Below are 16,470 nucleotides of genomic sequence, written 5' to 3'. Positions count from 1 at the left end.
TACATAATATAAATCATTTTGTATGGACACAGTAAGAAATACCTAAGTTTATAGAATTGCTCTCCTAGGACCATCTTGATCTCAGACTACAGTACTCAGGCCAGATAGTCTTTCCTATCCCTAGCAGGGTCCTAGTCTTGCTGTTACTTTTGGATCATGACAGTATTTGTCTTTGACCAAGCTCTTAACTTCTACTCAAGAATCATGGCACAAGAATCGTGGTCTGGCCCATCTCAACCCATCTCAATGCCAGGGTAGCACATAGCTTACCTGCTTGCCCTGGTTCCATCCAGTCCCTCGTTGGGACCCTGCTTTGGGGGGGACGCTAAGAAGTGACGGCAACTGAGACTTAAGTTGAGAAAGCAGATGCTGGGAGTGAATAATATTTAAAGCCAATTAAAGCATAATATTAACGGTCTTCCGTATCTATACAAAAAGGGCATTGCATTAAAGTAAACCATTCAAAAGACGTAAGGAGAGGAGAAAGGCAATATTACTTACAATACAAGTTCAGTGTCCTAGAAGAATCTGACCTTAGAAATTAACAGATTCTGATTAGGGGAAAAACTGATTAACTGGTCAGGGAGGAGAACATAAAGAAGTGGTTACAGATAAAGGAATGGAAGTGACTCGGGAGCACTGCGATGGGTGTAACCTGATAAAACTAAGCTCCTTGTATTCCAACATATATCCACTTCCTAGGCAACTGTCTTATTTTAGAGAAAAGACTGGAGCTTTCTTTAGCAATATAAAATGTCAACTATTAACAGGGTTTTTATATTTTATTTTCTGAGCTTCATTATTGTTGATGCAGTTTCATATTTTCCATTATAAACTTCTTCTCAAGGGGCTGTTACTCCTCCAATAAAAAAAGAATGATTTCAGGCAAAGGCTTAAGCATTTGCTTTCAGTTTAAGAGGACTCCCTCCCTCCCTGCTTGAAAAATGAAAATCCCTTAAATTCTTTCAAAATAATAGGAGTGTTAAAGTGAAGGGGGAGAAAAGCACAAACAGTTGCAGCTTTCATTTGTGTCTCTCCATACCTGGACTCGGAATATTGTTACTTGTTTTTAAACAGCAATTTTGCAGTCTGTCTTAAGTCCCTAGTTATATTATCAGCCTTCAGCTTTTAACTGAAAAGATTCAATATTGTCCATCTTTATTTTAAGCATTGTCTTCTTCAGAATTGCTTGCTGAAGCGATTTAGTGAAAAATTTGTATGGACTCATTTCTCTGTCCCCAGGGGGTGACCAGAAGTCTCTCAGAAAAACCTTTCCATTTGCTATATGGCCAATGCCCCTCAGTGAAACGCTCCAAAGAGCAGCCATTTGAGAGTTAAGCAAGATAATGATCCATGCTGCCGCAAGCTGTGACATGCCGAAAACTTTAAAATGTTCCTCCCTCTTTTGCTCAAGAAGTTCTAATCAAAAAACTGTCATAGACTCCTAGGTTGTGCACCAAATCGCAGTGATGCTGATTCATTTGTGTAATATAAAATAACATAATACGAGACTGACACCCAAGGACAGTAGAGACAAAGGCCAGGAATATTGCTCCACAGTTGGAAGCCTGCCTCATGAGCTGGGGGAGAAAGCAGCTGTAATAGAGAAGGGATCACTAAGTCAATGATGGTTGGAGGACTTGTTCAGGATGGGAGATGTGCGTTGAATGTAGATAAAGGAACAAACATGATAGCCTCTCAGTGTCTGTATTGCAAACCATAATGCCCCAAAATAGTGAGAGAGTGTGGGGGAAATTGTCTACCAGAGACAGTGGGAGGGCTGGAAAGGGGGGGAGGGGCGGGCAATATACTGGAGGGAGACATTGATGGCAGAAAACATGCACTGGTGGAGGGATGGATAGTCGATCATTATTTGACTGAAACTCAAACATGAAAGCTTTGTAATTATCTCACGGTGATTCAATAAAAAAAAAGTACATGCTGAAAATAAGCTCATGGATATATTTTTCAGAGATTCAGTTAATGTTTGAGGTTTGTCCGTGGTGTGAATTGCAGACTCTAGTTGTAACAGAGTAGTTTCCTGTATCCCTACCTAGGGTATCCTCCATACTTGAGTAATACAGCATCCAAGGATCATATTATTTTCATGTTGTTTTGCTCTCAAATTAGGGCTATCTCCTGGTGAAAAAAAATTAACGATTTTCAATACTTCACTGCCTCTGTGATACCAACAGATGCAATACCTTCAGTCTAAAAGAGAGTTAAAAAAGAGAATATCTCCTTTAGAAAGTGGTGCAATTTTCTAAAATAATTAATTTTAAGAATTGTTTAGAGATAGAATAGTAAAATCATAAAATCTGTTTTTTTGTATATAGAAAAGGAAATTATATATTTACTTCTTATGATAAGAGTGAAGATACAAGTAAATTGAATGTCATTTAAGATTTTTTTAAATTAAAGGCAAATATAAGGAGAATTTCTTTGAAAAAACATGTTTCTCTAAACCAGCATTCTTCTCCCCATGACGTATTCGATATGCCAAACACAGTAACAAGAAGTCTCACGATGGAGACGTTACTGGGCCCGCTCGAGCAAATCAATGAACAACAGGAGGACCGTAACCGTGAGCATTCTTCAACCACTGGCTCATATGCAATTGTTGGTCCACAGGTATAGGAAGGTTGAAAACCCTGGGTTCCAGTTCACAGGTACAAAAGGATTAAAAAATGCTGTCCTAAACCATAATATAAAATATTATCAACTATAACCACATCAAAAAAACCCCTCATTTTTAATGACCAGAGCTCTCACTCCCCTTTGAGATATCCTGGAGGCCCAGGGGGTCATAACACCTTGGGATGAGATATGTTGTTCATTAAGCAACAAAAATGGCTGGTTAGTTGACTAAAGGGGTGAAATTTTTTTGTTTTGTTTTTCTATTTGGCTTTGGATTTGGTTTTGGGACCATACATAGTGATGCTCAGCGATTACTCCCTACTGCACAGGAATCACTCCTGGTGGGTTCAGGGGACCATATGGGATGCCCGTGATCAAACCCAAGTCAGCTGAATGCAAGGCAAGCACTTTACCCATTGTACTATCACTCCAGCCCCAAGAGAAGGAATTTTAATAGGTAACTGTGAGCAGTGGGATTGCAGAGTGCTAGATTTAGAAAATTCCAAATCTAGTATGATGTCATGTGATTAGGGAAAAAAATGGATGGTTATATAATCAGATGAGACTTGTTTGGGAGACATTTTTAATATTAATTCTGCAATACATTCAGCTATAGATTAACCATTCATCAAAATAGACCATGATTTATGTAACTAGCAGGAAAGAGGATACACAACAGTTTCTTCCCACTTTCTGCCTCAGCTATCATGCATTTAAATCCTTTACTACCTTCCTTTAGTCCCTCAAATTTCTTTCAGTATTTGTCTTAATCTACCATATTTTGCATAATCCTTATTTTTTAGCTTTTTCTTTAGCATAGCAAATTACTAAAGTTTGAAAATTTGGTTTGAAGTTGTTGCTGATATTGCTTTAGTTTCCTTTTCATGACATTAGAATTTTACGTAGTCTCAGCATGGTGGTGGCTGGTCCTGGAGGTCTTCAGCTGCCGAAGCCCTGGTCGGGGCGGGGAGGGAAACTCAACCTACTCCCCTCCAAGGGGCTCCGGCGAGGACAGCCAGGCACGGGGGCAGGAGACTCTGCGCTGTTCTCTTCCGGGAGCTGGTTTGCCACATGGCAGAGTCTGGCAAACTCCCCGTGGCGTACCCAATATGCCAAATACCAGTAACAATGAAGGGTCTCATTCTCCTAACTCTGAAAGAGCCTTGAATATGGCACCTTTTTAAAAATCTCAGGGATAGGACTAAGGAGACGTTACTGGGGCCTGCTCGAAGCAATTGACAAATAACAGGATGGTCGTGATCGTGATCGTGAGAATTTTACGTGCATCTCATGTAAATATAGTTGGTAAAATCTTACTAGCATTTAATTCAACAACTAATTATGTAAATGATCTCTCAGCTCTTGAATTTTGGCGATGAGAAAGTTGAGGGAGCACCATTGTTAGATTGTGCTGTGACATTAGTTGAACTTAATTCAGCCTTGCATTTATTCATTACTTTATTTCATGTTTTGAAAACCTCCCTTATCCTAAGCATCTATGCTGATACTAGAAATATATGACTAAAAAGACTCAATCCTGTTTTCCTCCAAGTTCATAATAGTCCATTAGCCAGACTGATAAGTTGCAATCTTAATATAATGTAGTAAGCATCATTATATAGTCTTTTAGTCTATATGAGATGTCATGCATTTTATTATATGTGGCAGTAATTTACTCAGATATTTTTATTCCATAACAGTTGATGCTACAGCAGTTCAGAAAGTGAAATTTAAACAAAAAAAGTTATGGAGAAAAAAACTGAAACCTCTTATTACACATTAGGTCATAATTATTTACAAACATATGCATTTCAATTTTTCTATTTGGAGAAGCAATTCCCAAACCATAATTGCCTAATTCTATCTTCTGTCATATATATGCATCCTCCTTGCAACCAAAGGTAATTATCTCTGAGTACATGAACCCAAAATTTGGATTAGAAATGCCTAAAACCACTTTGGAAGTGCTGAAACCACAATACAAGAAGAAGGAATGAGCACAATACCAGAGTGGGTTGTTGAACATAAACATCAAGATTAGAATAGAAACATGAATCAGTAGCAGGAACCAAAATCCATTGTAACTTTTCTATAATTGATTTCATTAATCCTCACTGAATCTTACTGGTTAAAAGAGTTTTTAACCAGTTCAGAATTTTGTCTTCAAATTGAAGTGTCATTTGGAGAAAAAGAAGTACCTATTTTTAGTTCAGTGGGAGTTAACTTTTAGTGTAGAATGCTCGTGCAAATACACAAAGGCTTGGGTTATAATAAAAGTTCATCTGATGTTTTAAGTCATTTCTAATCACTTTTCCATTTATCATGGAATGTATGTAACTTATAAACTAAAGTCTGATTGTTATAGAATGTAGAAAATAGTGCCCAAAGGGCTGGAGCGATAGCACAGCGGGTAAGGCATTTGCCTTGCAAGTGGCCAATATGGCCGACCCCAGTTTGGTTCCTCCGCCCCTCTCAGAGAGCCTGGCAAGCTACCGAGAGTATCTCACCTGCACAGCAAAGCCTGGCAAGCTACCCGTGATGTATTCGATATGCCAAACACAGTAACAATTGTCACAATGGAGACATTACTGGGCCCGCTCGAGCAAATGGATGAACAACGGGAGGACAGTGACAGTGACAGTGCTCAAAGATGTTCTGTGCCATAGCCAGTGATAGACAGAGAAAGGAGCCTAAAGAAGTTTGTAGGAAGCTAAGGAATAACATGTCAGGAAATGATCCCAGAATAAGGTTCTCAGCCATTCAGACTTCACTCAGTGTCCAAGTACAGTAAGCAACAATCACCCAGAGGAGGAGAAGCAAAGAGAAGAGCTGAGGCCCCATAACGGTCATGAGAACATCACAATAGGGAATCTTTCATTGTGCCTAAGAACAGCGAGACTGAAAATTCTATGGAGAGACAGAATGCGGGGACTACTTCAGATTCTCCTTCCAATGGCCTACAAGAAAAGTTCAGTAGGAAGATAATTTAATGAAAGGTTGGGAAAGGTAGCAGTAATATTTCTCTTAGAAAAAGGTAGAAAAAAGAGTGGACAAGGAATGGGTCCAAAGAACATATCAGCACACCTTTTTTTCATTTCACAGATTTCTTATGTTTAATTGTGTGGGCGTGTGTGTGTGTGTGTGTGTGTTGGATAACATTGGGCTGTCCTTGCTCCTCCCACAGAGAGCTTAGGTTTATTGAGTTAGTCCCACAACAGTGCCCCCCAGGCACACACAATTCCATCAGACATTCATAATTCTATATTGGTTTTCTATTTTCTTCAACTCTTTGACTCCATTATTATATTTTATTTTTATTAATGGCATATGTACTATTCTTTGCGAGCACAGAAAAATATATAAAAGTTCTAGATCTTTCTTTCACATTCCAAGTCATTTTATGCTCTTCTTCAGGTCATGAACCATGTTCCTGAACATAAATACAGAACAGTCAAAGCACATAGCTCTGGAATTATATTGTCTTCATTGTGATAAATGTAATTACCATGAAAGGAAAAAGAAATTTGAAAATTAAAAAATATATATATTATTATGTCATCTTATTATCTCATTCCTACTTTGGACAAACTGGCAGGCTACCGAATGTAGCCTGCCCATACGGCAGAGTCTGGCAAACTCCCCGTGGTGTATCCAATACGCCAAATACCGGTAACAATGATGGGTCTCATACTCCTAAAGAGCCTTGAATATAATCTCAGGGCTAGGATGAAGGAGACGTTACTGGGGCCTGCTCGATGCAATCGACGATTAACAGGATGATTTGTGATTTGTGATTTTCTTTATAACCTTTGCACAGTTCAGCAATGTCCTTTTTGTATAGACATAGGAAGACAGTTGATGCTATGTTTTTGTAACATGGGAGTTAACTGACTCTGAATAATATTTATTCCTGGGCATCCATCATATTTACTTGACTTAAACCTCAGTTGCCATTACTTCCTAACATGCCAAAAAGCAGAGTCCTGAAAAAGGGACTGGGTGAACTTAGGACAAGCTGTAAACTACCCTGGCATCCAAAGGAGAAAAACTAAGCACCGTAAGTGTAATTTAAGAGCACAATCATGGAACAAACTTTGTCATGACTTAGAAAGAAGTAACTGAATAAGGACCCTGCTGCGGTTAGCAAAGAGTAACCTGGCCTGAGGACTGTGGTCTGGGATATATAGCAAGATTTCTCGAGGAAGAGCCAACCTTTAAGCTTAATATATCTCTTACTGTGTTCATATAAAATGACTAGAAATATTATAAAAAGTAAATTTCTTATGATTGTTTAAATGGACTATTAGCTGAGGAAAGGAGAAAACAATACACCCTAGATGGAATCCTGACCTTGAGCAGATCTCCTAGTAATCTGGAGTACTGAACCCTCAGATGAAATCTTGTCCTTTAGTTAATCGCTGGAGCGATAGCACAGCGGTAGGGCGTTTGCCTTGCACGCAGCCAACATGGCCGACCCGAGTTCGATTCCTTTGGCCCTCTCAGAGAACCTGGCAAGCTACCGAGATTATCTTGCCCGCACGGCAGAGCCTGGCAAGCTCCCCGTGACGTTTTCAATATGCCAGACACAGTAACAACAAAGTCTCCAATGGAGACGTTACTGGTCCCGCTCGAGCAAATCGATGATCAACGGGAGGGTCTTTACTTACTTTACTTACTTAGTTAATCCCCTAGAACTTCCCCTGAAGGAGTAACTTTGCCTTAGTTTGTTGTTATGTCAATGTTCAACCCCACCTATGTGTACACCCACCCTTCATGATTTCTTATAACTATTCTGTAAGGGGAAAGAGAGTATTAGAAGAACTAAAGAAACTATGAAACTACGACAAGATGAGAAAGAAGATATAATGAAGTAGAGGACTTTGAGATCTACGAGGAAACTAGGGTGATGGAACTATGATGACTGGGACTATGACCAAAACTTTAACTACGATTGTGCTCTAAGGGAAGAGATCGTACTAAGCTGGGGAGAAGAGAAAAATAAATGATTACTGACCAGCCTGGGGCTCAGTCACAGTTTCTCTGTTCCGCATCCTTCATCCATCCCTTGCGTGGGCCAGCCAGGAGGATGGCTCTCGGCCACTGAACATTCGAGTCACGTGTGCCCACGTGCTTTTCTTAACAATCACATGTGTGTGTTGTGTCTTTGTGTGTCTGTGTCTGTGTGTGCATGTTTTACCTGTTAGTGATGCTTTATTTGAAGAAGGGAATCTGCAGTCAAAAAACAAAATAATAAAATCACTATATCACTTTCAAGAGAACACTACAACTGTATGTATAGCATTTCACTCTACCTGAAAAGTACTTATGATGCATTTTCTTCTAGAATGCTGGAAAACAATTGCTTCTAACTTTAGGGTGAAGAAATTAAAATTCAGATTAATTAATCTATTTCCCACCTAAGACATCACTAGAAGGTCTCAGGCAGACCAGAAATCTGAGTTTTGATCTTTAATTTTTGGTGGTCGAGTCATAATTTTCAAATTGTGTGAAGGCAATACAGCAATTGCTTTTGGAATCTGCATGAACTAATATGAATATGAACATTGAATTGCTGCATTCTATTTGTTCACTTCATTTCTTTGTGAAGTTGGAATTAGTACCATAAAATGCAACTACCATGAAAAATAATCAGTTTAAAATAGAAAATAGAAATAGTGGTGTCCCCTCTCATTTCATTTCAAGAGTTGTGCTGTGCTCAATAGGCACTTAGCTGATGTGACATAAAACTTAAAAAGTTGTTTGGTCTTAACTACTTGATAAATAAATTGGCTTTGGGATGTGCTGTGAAGAAACTCCCATGACACTAAGAACTCTGTAAACTTAGAGAGCCTCTTTGCTTTGGAGACTGTACTGTATTTGGAACTTGAAACAAAAGCATGAAAAAACAAAGATTTGGGTAAGGTTTTGGGGATGAGAAGAACCCACAGTGCCTGCTTCTGGACCGTTCTTCCAACTTCCTGTGTCCTCTGGTCTCTCTCTTTGTTTACTCCTACTTATAGAATTAATGTGGGAGAGTAGAGTTTAGCAATTTGAAAGTCAAGGTTATCCGTCCAAAGAAAGAAAGCAAATTCATCCTTAGACTGCTCTTAAACTATCCTTTAGATCAATGAGTCAGGAATATGTTAGATAACTTGCTGGAATTATTAAACTCTCCAAAGGATCATGACACATCATCCCCTAACGCCTCCTAACAGAATTTGCTTTTATCTCATCCTGTCTTTGCCATGTGTTCACATGGTAAACTTAACTGTGGCAGTGAGGTTCCTATCTCTTTAGTTGTCATTCAGATGTTACCTTTTCTTTTCCCTTCCAAAACGTACTTCTTGAAATGATTTGTACATCTTGAACACTTCCTCCTTATCTTCGTATAGGCCTCTGAAATGTGCATTATAATGAAAATTGCACCTGACAATAAATTCTCCAAGAAGCAGAGATATCTTAAAAGATCAAAGAAAATAGGGACTTAAATTTGTAAGTGATGCTATTTTAAACAAAAATGAGTGAAACCTACATAGTATGACATTATAGAGTGCTAAGATTTTTTGTGCACTAGGAATTAGAGAAATTCTAATTCTTAAGAAAGTCTTCAGATCAAAAGATGAGGGATAAAAATCTGAAGAGAAATGAAAGTTCAATATTCCATAAATATATGAGCAATTCAATTACCTTGTGAGTTAGGATGAAACTCGACTAACAATTGCAATAAAAAAATTTACTGCAGCTTTTAAAACTGTAAATTATGGGAGCTATAATTACATTCTTAGTGTCCTAAAGTGCTCGGCATTGGCAATCAATCAAACGCGTTTTTGGAACTTCTACCAGTGCAGAAATTAAGGACTCATGCCAGACATACTAACCCTCTAGGGTAGGGCTCTTGAATTTATACTTTTAAAACACAATTTGTTGTGTTTTATACTTTTAAAACTACTGATTTTGCTGACATTGAATTTAGAGATTGGATTAGATAGGATTTAGTTAAGAACTACAGACCAATAGCATCTGAGTCACCTTGGATATTGTAGGAAGTGCAGAAATTGAGAACCCCACCTTAGATTTATTATTAAGAATCTGTAATTTCAAGAAGATTCCCAGTCATTTGTTAAAAATTCAGAAGCAGTGATGTAGAGGAATATATGACAGACTGGGAATTGGAACATTTATATTCAATATTATGTGACCTACCCACTAAGACAAATCATTTATTTACCCTCTGAATCTATTTTCCTAGCCAAAGGACCAGATGTAATTACACCTACCCAACTTGACTCCAGGACTGTTGAAAGGATATGGAATATGGAAAATATGTGGAAGTGCTTCAAAAGATTAAAAGAGTACTGTTTATATAAACAGATACTCTAATGTGGTCAATACAACCACAGATTTGTGGAGCTACTAGGCTCTTCAATTTATTCCACCTCTATATTTTGAGCAACATCCTTGATTGCTGCATGGTTAACCTAAGTCTTACTTGTTTAGCCTCCAACTAAAAATTTCCAAAGGTAATATCGATATTTTCTAAGTAATAGGGACTGGATGGACCCAGGAGAAGCTGTAAGCTACCCTGGCATCCAAAGGAGAAAAACTAAGCACCATAAACATAGTAAGTTAAGAGCATGATCATGGGACAAACATCTTCTTGACTTAAAAAGAAGTAACTGAATAAGTGTGCTGCTGGGGTTAGGAAAAAGTAATCTGGCCTGAGGACTGTGGTCTAGGATATATATATAGCGAGATGTCCCCAGGAAGAGCCAACCTTTAGGCTTAATATATTTCTTATTGTGTTCATACAAAGTGACTAGAAATAGTATAAGAAGTAAATTTCCTATGATTATTTAAATGGATTATTAGCTGAGAAAAGGAGAAAGCAATACATCCTAGATGGAATCTTGCCCTTGAGCGGATCTCTTAGTAATCTAGAGTGCTGAAACTTCAGATGAGATTTTGTCCTTGAGTTAATCCCCCAAGAACTTCCCCTGAAGGAGTGTCTTTACCTATGTTTGTTGTTGTGATAATGTTCAATCCCACCTAAGTGTACCCCACCCTTTACGATTTCTATATAACTATGCTGTAAGGGGTAAGAAGGGACTAGAAAGAGAAGACCTAGAGGTCTACAAGGAGATTAGGATGATGGAACTATGATGACTGGCACTATGACCAAAACTACAACTATGATTGTGCTGTAAGGGGAGAGATCAGACTAAGGTGGGGAGGAGAGAAAAGAAATTGACTACTAACAAGGGTGGGGCTTTGTTTCTCTGTTCCCCGGTCCTTCATCCATCCCTTGCATGTGCCGGCCAGAAGAATGGCTCTTGGCCACCGAACACTCTAGTCTCATGCCTGCACCATTTTTTTTTTATGAGACTCACAGTCATTCTGCAACTGTAGTGTCCTGGGGGATGAAGGGGGAGTGGTGCAACAGGAAACATAATCCAGACTTCATGGTACTCTCTGTGAACGTTTCTGTCAAAAAAGAAAGCTCTATGAGTCAATCAGTCAACAGGATGTGAGAAACTGCAAACATGTTTTCTTGTTTATGCCTCATTATGTTTTCTATTATATGTGTATTTGTGAAGACCATATATTTTATTTGTATTAGAGGTTATATTTTTGGATGTATAAACAGATTATAATTTTAAAAATCTAAGCTCTTACTTATACAAACATTGGCTAATAAGAACCAAAGAATAATTTGGTTACAATTCTTACAACTGCTTACATTTCAAAGACTAATTTATTTTTATCACCTGAGTTTAATTTACATTTATAGAATTTCATTTGAGGCCCCTGCTATTCTCTGTTTCTTTGGAGCTTGGAAGGATCAGGAAGTTAAAGTAAGTGGTCATGGAAGATTTAAGATAAATTTATGTAAAATAATTGACTAAAAGTCAGTTATATCTTAAGACCAACATGCTCTGGTCACTATATTTGGGGTTCATTTTAAAATTTTTGTCCAGCACTGTAGCACTGTCCACTGTCCTCCCATTGTTCATCGATTTGCTTGAGCGGGCACCAGTAACGTATCCATTGTGAGACTTGTTGTTACTGTTTTTAACATATGAATACACCATAGGGAGCTTGCCAGGTTCTGCTGTGTGGGCAGGATACTCTTGGTAGCTTGCTGGGCTCTCCAAGAGGGACGGAGGGATCGAACCTCTGTCAGCCGCATACAAGGCAAACGCCCTACCCACTAGGCTATCGCTCCAGTCCTTTGTCCAGCATTTTCAGAAAAAAACTTATAGTATGCTAACTGGTATTGTCCTAAACTTTTATCTATGATTTTGGAGTTCACCTTTCCTGTGTATGAGAATTCTTTCTGTCACTAATTTTTTTCCCAAAACTTCACCAGCTAAATTATTATAGTTCAAATCAAAAATCTCTGTCTCTTGGTGTTCACACATTGACTGCGAATAACCGGTATAACCAAAGAATAATACGGAAAGATGGAATGTGACTTCTGAACCAAGGTAATGTAAACGACATGAATGCCATTCTTGAATGGCTTGCTTGGGAGAAATCTAGCTACCGGCTCCTGAGAATGCTGAAATGACCCAGGGAGAAGTCTATGTGGCAATGACCTGATGCTTCATGCCAGCAATCAGTAAAGATTGAGCCCTCTTGGCAACAGGCCCAAGAGATACCAGTCCTAGAAGCAGACGCTCTAGGCCCAGCCAAGGTTTCAGGGATTATAGTCCTTTCTTGCAACTTGCCTGTAATCTCATGAAAGAACCAGATCAGGAGCACTCTGTGAAGGCATCCTTGACTTTTTAACCTCTAGAAACCGTAAGTAAATGTGTGTTGTTTTAAGTAATAGGTTTTTAGATAATTCATTATGTAGCAGTATATCACTAGTACATTGATCCTCTACCATTAATGGAAAGAATTATGATCTGAATATTAAAGAAATAATAAGTTTAGAGCCAACTTGCTAAAGAAATCAGAATTACTCATATCTAATTTATTTACATTTTTCTGTCTCAACTTTTATTTAATTTTATATTTCAAGACCATTTAAATAGAAGTTTAAATAATAATGTAATAAAATTGAATGGGGAAGGTATTTTTAGTAATAAAAAGCAAGATTACCATTTGGGGCCTTATATATTAAAAAATAGGAAATAGTTATTCTATCTTAAGTACTTAGAAATTAGCTATGTTTGCTCAGGCTGGAAATTTTTTAGATCTGTTATGCTAGAGTAACATAATTAAGCACCACTTGCCAATATTTTCCAGTTCTGAGTAAAGTTAGCCTAACATATAAAACATATTTTCTCCTGCTGCTGACTTTTTATTATCCTGGACCTGTAGTAAATGTAAGGCTGCTATGCTAAAGGGCATAATTTTATTCAGGAAACCACAATAAGGTCTGTGAATAATAGCCAAAAACGTCTAAGATTAAAAAGATGAAGTTAACCAAAATCTTTTGACATTTCTATCAAAGTTTGTCCTCTGTAAGAAAAATTATAGTTATTTCTTCAATGATAAAGTTAATATTAAAGGAAATTCTGTATATATTTCATTTTGTTGCACAATTCTTTCCATGATTAAGACTTTTTTTTACCTCTTCTTACTCAAGGTGGAAAGCATTTCAATGGAGTATAAGATTATTTGGAGGCAAATCATTTAGTTGTAAAATTAAGTACACTATGCAAAATTCAGTTTTCTTTGCCTATAGCAACTTCATCATGTCCCTTCACCTGATCTTTGAACAAAATCAAATTAAATCTTTTTATCCAATTTTCTTTATGACATTTGTAAACTAGAATTAATTTGGACTAGTGTGTTTCTATTATGGGAAGATTCTGTCAGTTCTCTGATGTGTCATATAGTGGATCTGAGTACAATCTTAGCATGGGGCTAATGAGAACACAGAGGTCCAAGTGTTTCCCCCACATTTTTTAGTAAGACAGGAAAGAACTTTTATTGTAGTCTAGCATTATTCCCACAAAATGGAGATGAGAATAATGCTTCTATTTACTTCTCTTCCTTTGTTTCAGAGAATTTTTACACAGATTAGAGAAACTGAAAACTTCTATCTTGTCCCTCTTTCCTCTTTCCTCTTTCCTCTTTCCTCTCCTCTCCTCTCCTCTCCTCTCCTCTCCTCTCCTCTCCTCTCCTCTCCTCTCCTCTCCTCTCCTCTCCTCTCATCAACTCCCCTCCCCTCCCCTTCCCTCCCCTCTTCCCTTCTTCCCTTCTTCCCTCCCTCCCTCCCTCCCTCCCTCCCTCCCTCCTTCCCTCCCTCCCTCCCTCCCTCTCTCTTTCCCTCCCTTCCTTCCTTCCTTCCTTCCTTCCTTCCCTCCCTCCTTCTTTTTTCTTATTATAATTTTGGAAACACTAACACAACAGTGTTGACATTTATGGTATTGATGCACACAGTTATTACAACCCACCACCACCAAAGTGCCAAATCTCCTTGCATTTTATTCCAAAATGCTGAAGATAGTATAAAGATTTTTGTAATATAACTAAAAGGGGTATGTAATGATCAGCTTTAACTCTGTGTACAGATCTTTGGGGAATTATATCTTTTTGTAATTTTTCCCTTTCTCTTATATGGAGCTCTTATTCCCAGTCTTGGTGGGGATTGTACTCTTCTCATAATTGTGAAATGATTGCTTTTGGTATCCCATAAGCTTATAATAGAAAAGTTGCAATACTTTCTATCTAGGGGATTAATTAAAAAATATTTCAATAGTACAAGACCCAAGACTATAGACTATAAGTCTAGCCCACTGATGTACCTAAAGCAGCACACATGTGTTTGGTTTAACATACTTGCTCGTATTCTCTTATATACATTCTCTGTCCCTCTTGGAGAGCCTGGCAAGCTACCGAGAGTATCCAACCCACATGGCAGAGCCTGGCAAGCTCCCTGTGGCATATTCAGTATGCCAAAAATAGTAACAATAACAAATCTCATTCCCCTGACCCTAAGAGTGCCTCCAATACAGCACAGTTGGGGAGGATGGGTAAGGAGAGGCTGCTAAAATCTCAGAGCTGGGATGAATTGAGCCATTACTGGCACCTGCTCGAGCAAATTGATGAACACCGGGATGACAGTGATACAGTGATGCAAGATCTAAGAACTGACTCCTGTAAAGAGTTGTCAGAATATTTATGCAATATATGCATTCCTGGGCACATGACATCTCCAATATCTACAACATTGATAGCACAGTATAGAAGGATAGGGTGTAATATAGAAATTGATCAGTCTCATAGAAGGACTGCACTCATTTGTGGAGTATAAAACAATATAACATGAGGCTGACACCTAAGGATAGTAGATACATGGGACAGATAGATTGCTCTATAGCTGGAAGCCTGCCTTATGAGCAAAGGGGAGAAGGCAACTGGAATAGAGAAGAAGATGATGGCTGGAGGAATCGGTCAGGATGAGAGATGTGTGCAGAAAGTAGATAAAGGACCAAACATGATGGCCTCTCATAGCTATATAGCAAAACAATGCCCAAAAGTAGAGAGAGAGTATGGGGAAAACTGTCTTCCATGGTGGCAGGGGGAGGGTGGGAAAAGGGAGGTACACCGGGGATATTTGTGGTGGGGAATGTGCACTGGTGGAGGGATGGGTGTTTGATCATTGTGTGATTTTAACCCAAACATAAAAGCTTGTAACTGTCTCATGGTGATTCAATAAAATTTAAAAAAAAAAAGAAAGAAAGAAATTGACCAGTCTCAACTAACAAAAACATTAACACAAAGGGTTGACTTGCAACAATAGCTTAGTAAATCTTCAGACAAGAACTTGGTGTCCTCATGGTAATATACAACAATTTTCACAAATTTTCCTCTTGTAAAATATTTTTTCATCATTCCATTAGCAATTTAGTGGTAATAAGCAATCAAATAAAACAAAATATTGTCTGCTTGTGATAAGTGCAGGCTTGAGGGGTGACTGGAAAAATGGAGACAATGATGGAGGGAAGATGACAGTGGTGTTGGAATTAGTGTTGAAATATTGAATGTCTGTAACAAATCATCAGAACAACTTTGTAAAACATGGTGTTTAAATAAAGTATGTGAGGTGGAGAGTATACTTATCCATAATATTACAAAACATGCTAACGTAAAATAAATGGGAATGATGAGACTGATTTCACAGAAATAACAAATCATTTTTGTATTTTTGGAAATTTACTTGCTCATTTGTTTGTTTATTTATTTATTCCAAGCCTCATTCTTTCCTTCAAATATTTATATGATGGACTACAAACATTCAGTTCATGTCATATGTGTAAAAGATGTTTTAAGATTTATTTAAAGTAGATGTTTCTCTTCTCTTAACTAAGGTATACATACATAAATGGTGAATTGTAATACAGAATATTAGGGTACTTTTTTCCAGAGGAACACTTAACTTTTACTATAAAATTTTTACTAGAAAATATCATTTACTAGAAAAATACATAAAAATATGTAAAATTAATGACAACTCTTCAAATTCTTGGGAGGTTTTGATTCAGATGGTCTCATTTTAATATAAGAATTTGTAGTCGTTTGAATAGGACACCAACTTGTTCAATGTCCTGTCACTTTTCTTTTTCTAAGTTTGTACAGAGTAATATTGGTGTTGAATAGAGAAACAGCAAACAGTAACTTCAGCTGGTAGAAGTCCAAAGATCTGTTTTCCACAGACACATAAAATTAGTTGAGAGTAGCCAACATTCTGGCCTGTATGCGGTCTGGGTTTTCTGTCAGCTTCTGTTACTACAACCCGTCTGCAAACCAGGTGCACAAAACATCTCAAGAAACTGAAGTCTGGTTGCTGGTAATTAATGGAGTTATTTGGTGAATGAA

At 37.9% G+C, this 16,470-nt stretch overlaps 1 protein-coding gene across 1 annotated transcript in view; it reads right to left on the bottom strand.

The window, feature by feature from the left end:
• The window catches only part of LOC130021306 (40S ribosomal protein S2-like), a 110,082-nt gene extending 99,052 nt beyond the window's left edge, over positions 1-11,030 (bottom strand). Inside the window, exons 1-2 of the mRNA XM_056112033.1 lie at positions 11,025-11,030; positions 8,953-9,095 (exon numbers count right to left, since the gene is read on the bottom strand). Coding sequence (XP_055968008.1) covers positions 8,953-9,095; positions 11,025-11,030 — 149 coding nt within the window. The remainder of the gene's footprint in view (positions 1-8,952; positions 9,096-11,024) is intronic.
• Between the last annotated feature and the right edge of the window lie 5,440 nt (positions 11,031-16,470).

Source organism: Sorex fumeus, unplaced genomic scaffold, assembly GCF_029834395.1.
Source record: "Sorex fumeus unplaced genomic scaffold, SorFum_2.1 ptg000015l, whole genome shotgun sequence".
Lineage (NCBI taxonomy): Eukaryota > Metazoa > Chordata > Mammalia > Eulipotyphla > Soricidae > Sorex > Sorex fumeus.
This window is presented reverse-complemented; position numbering and strand designations above follow the sequence as displayed.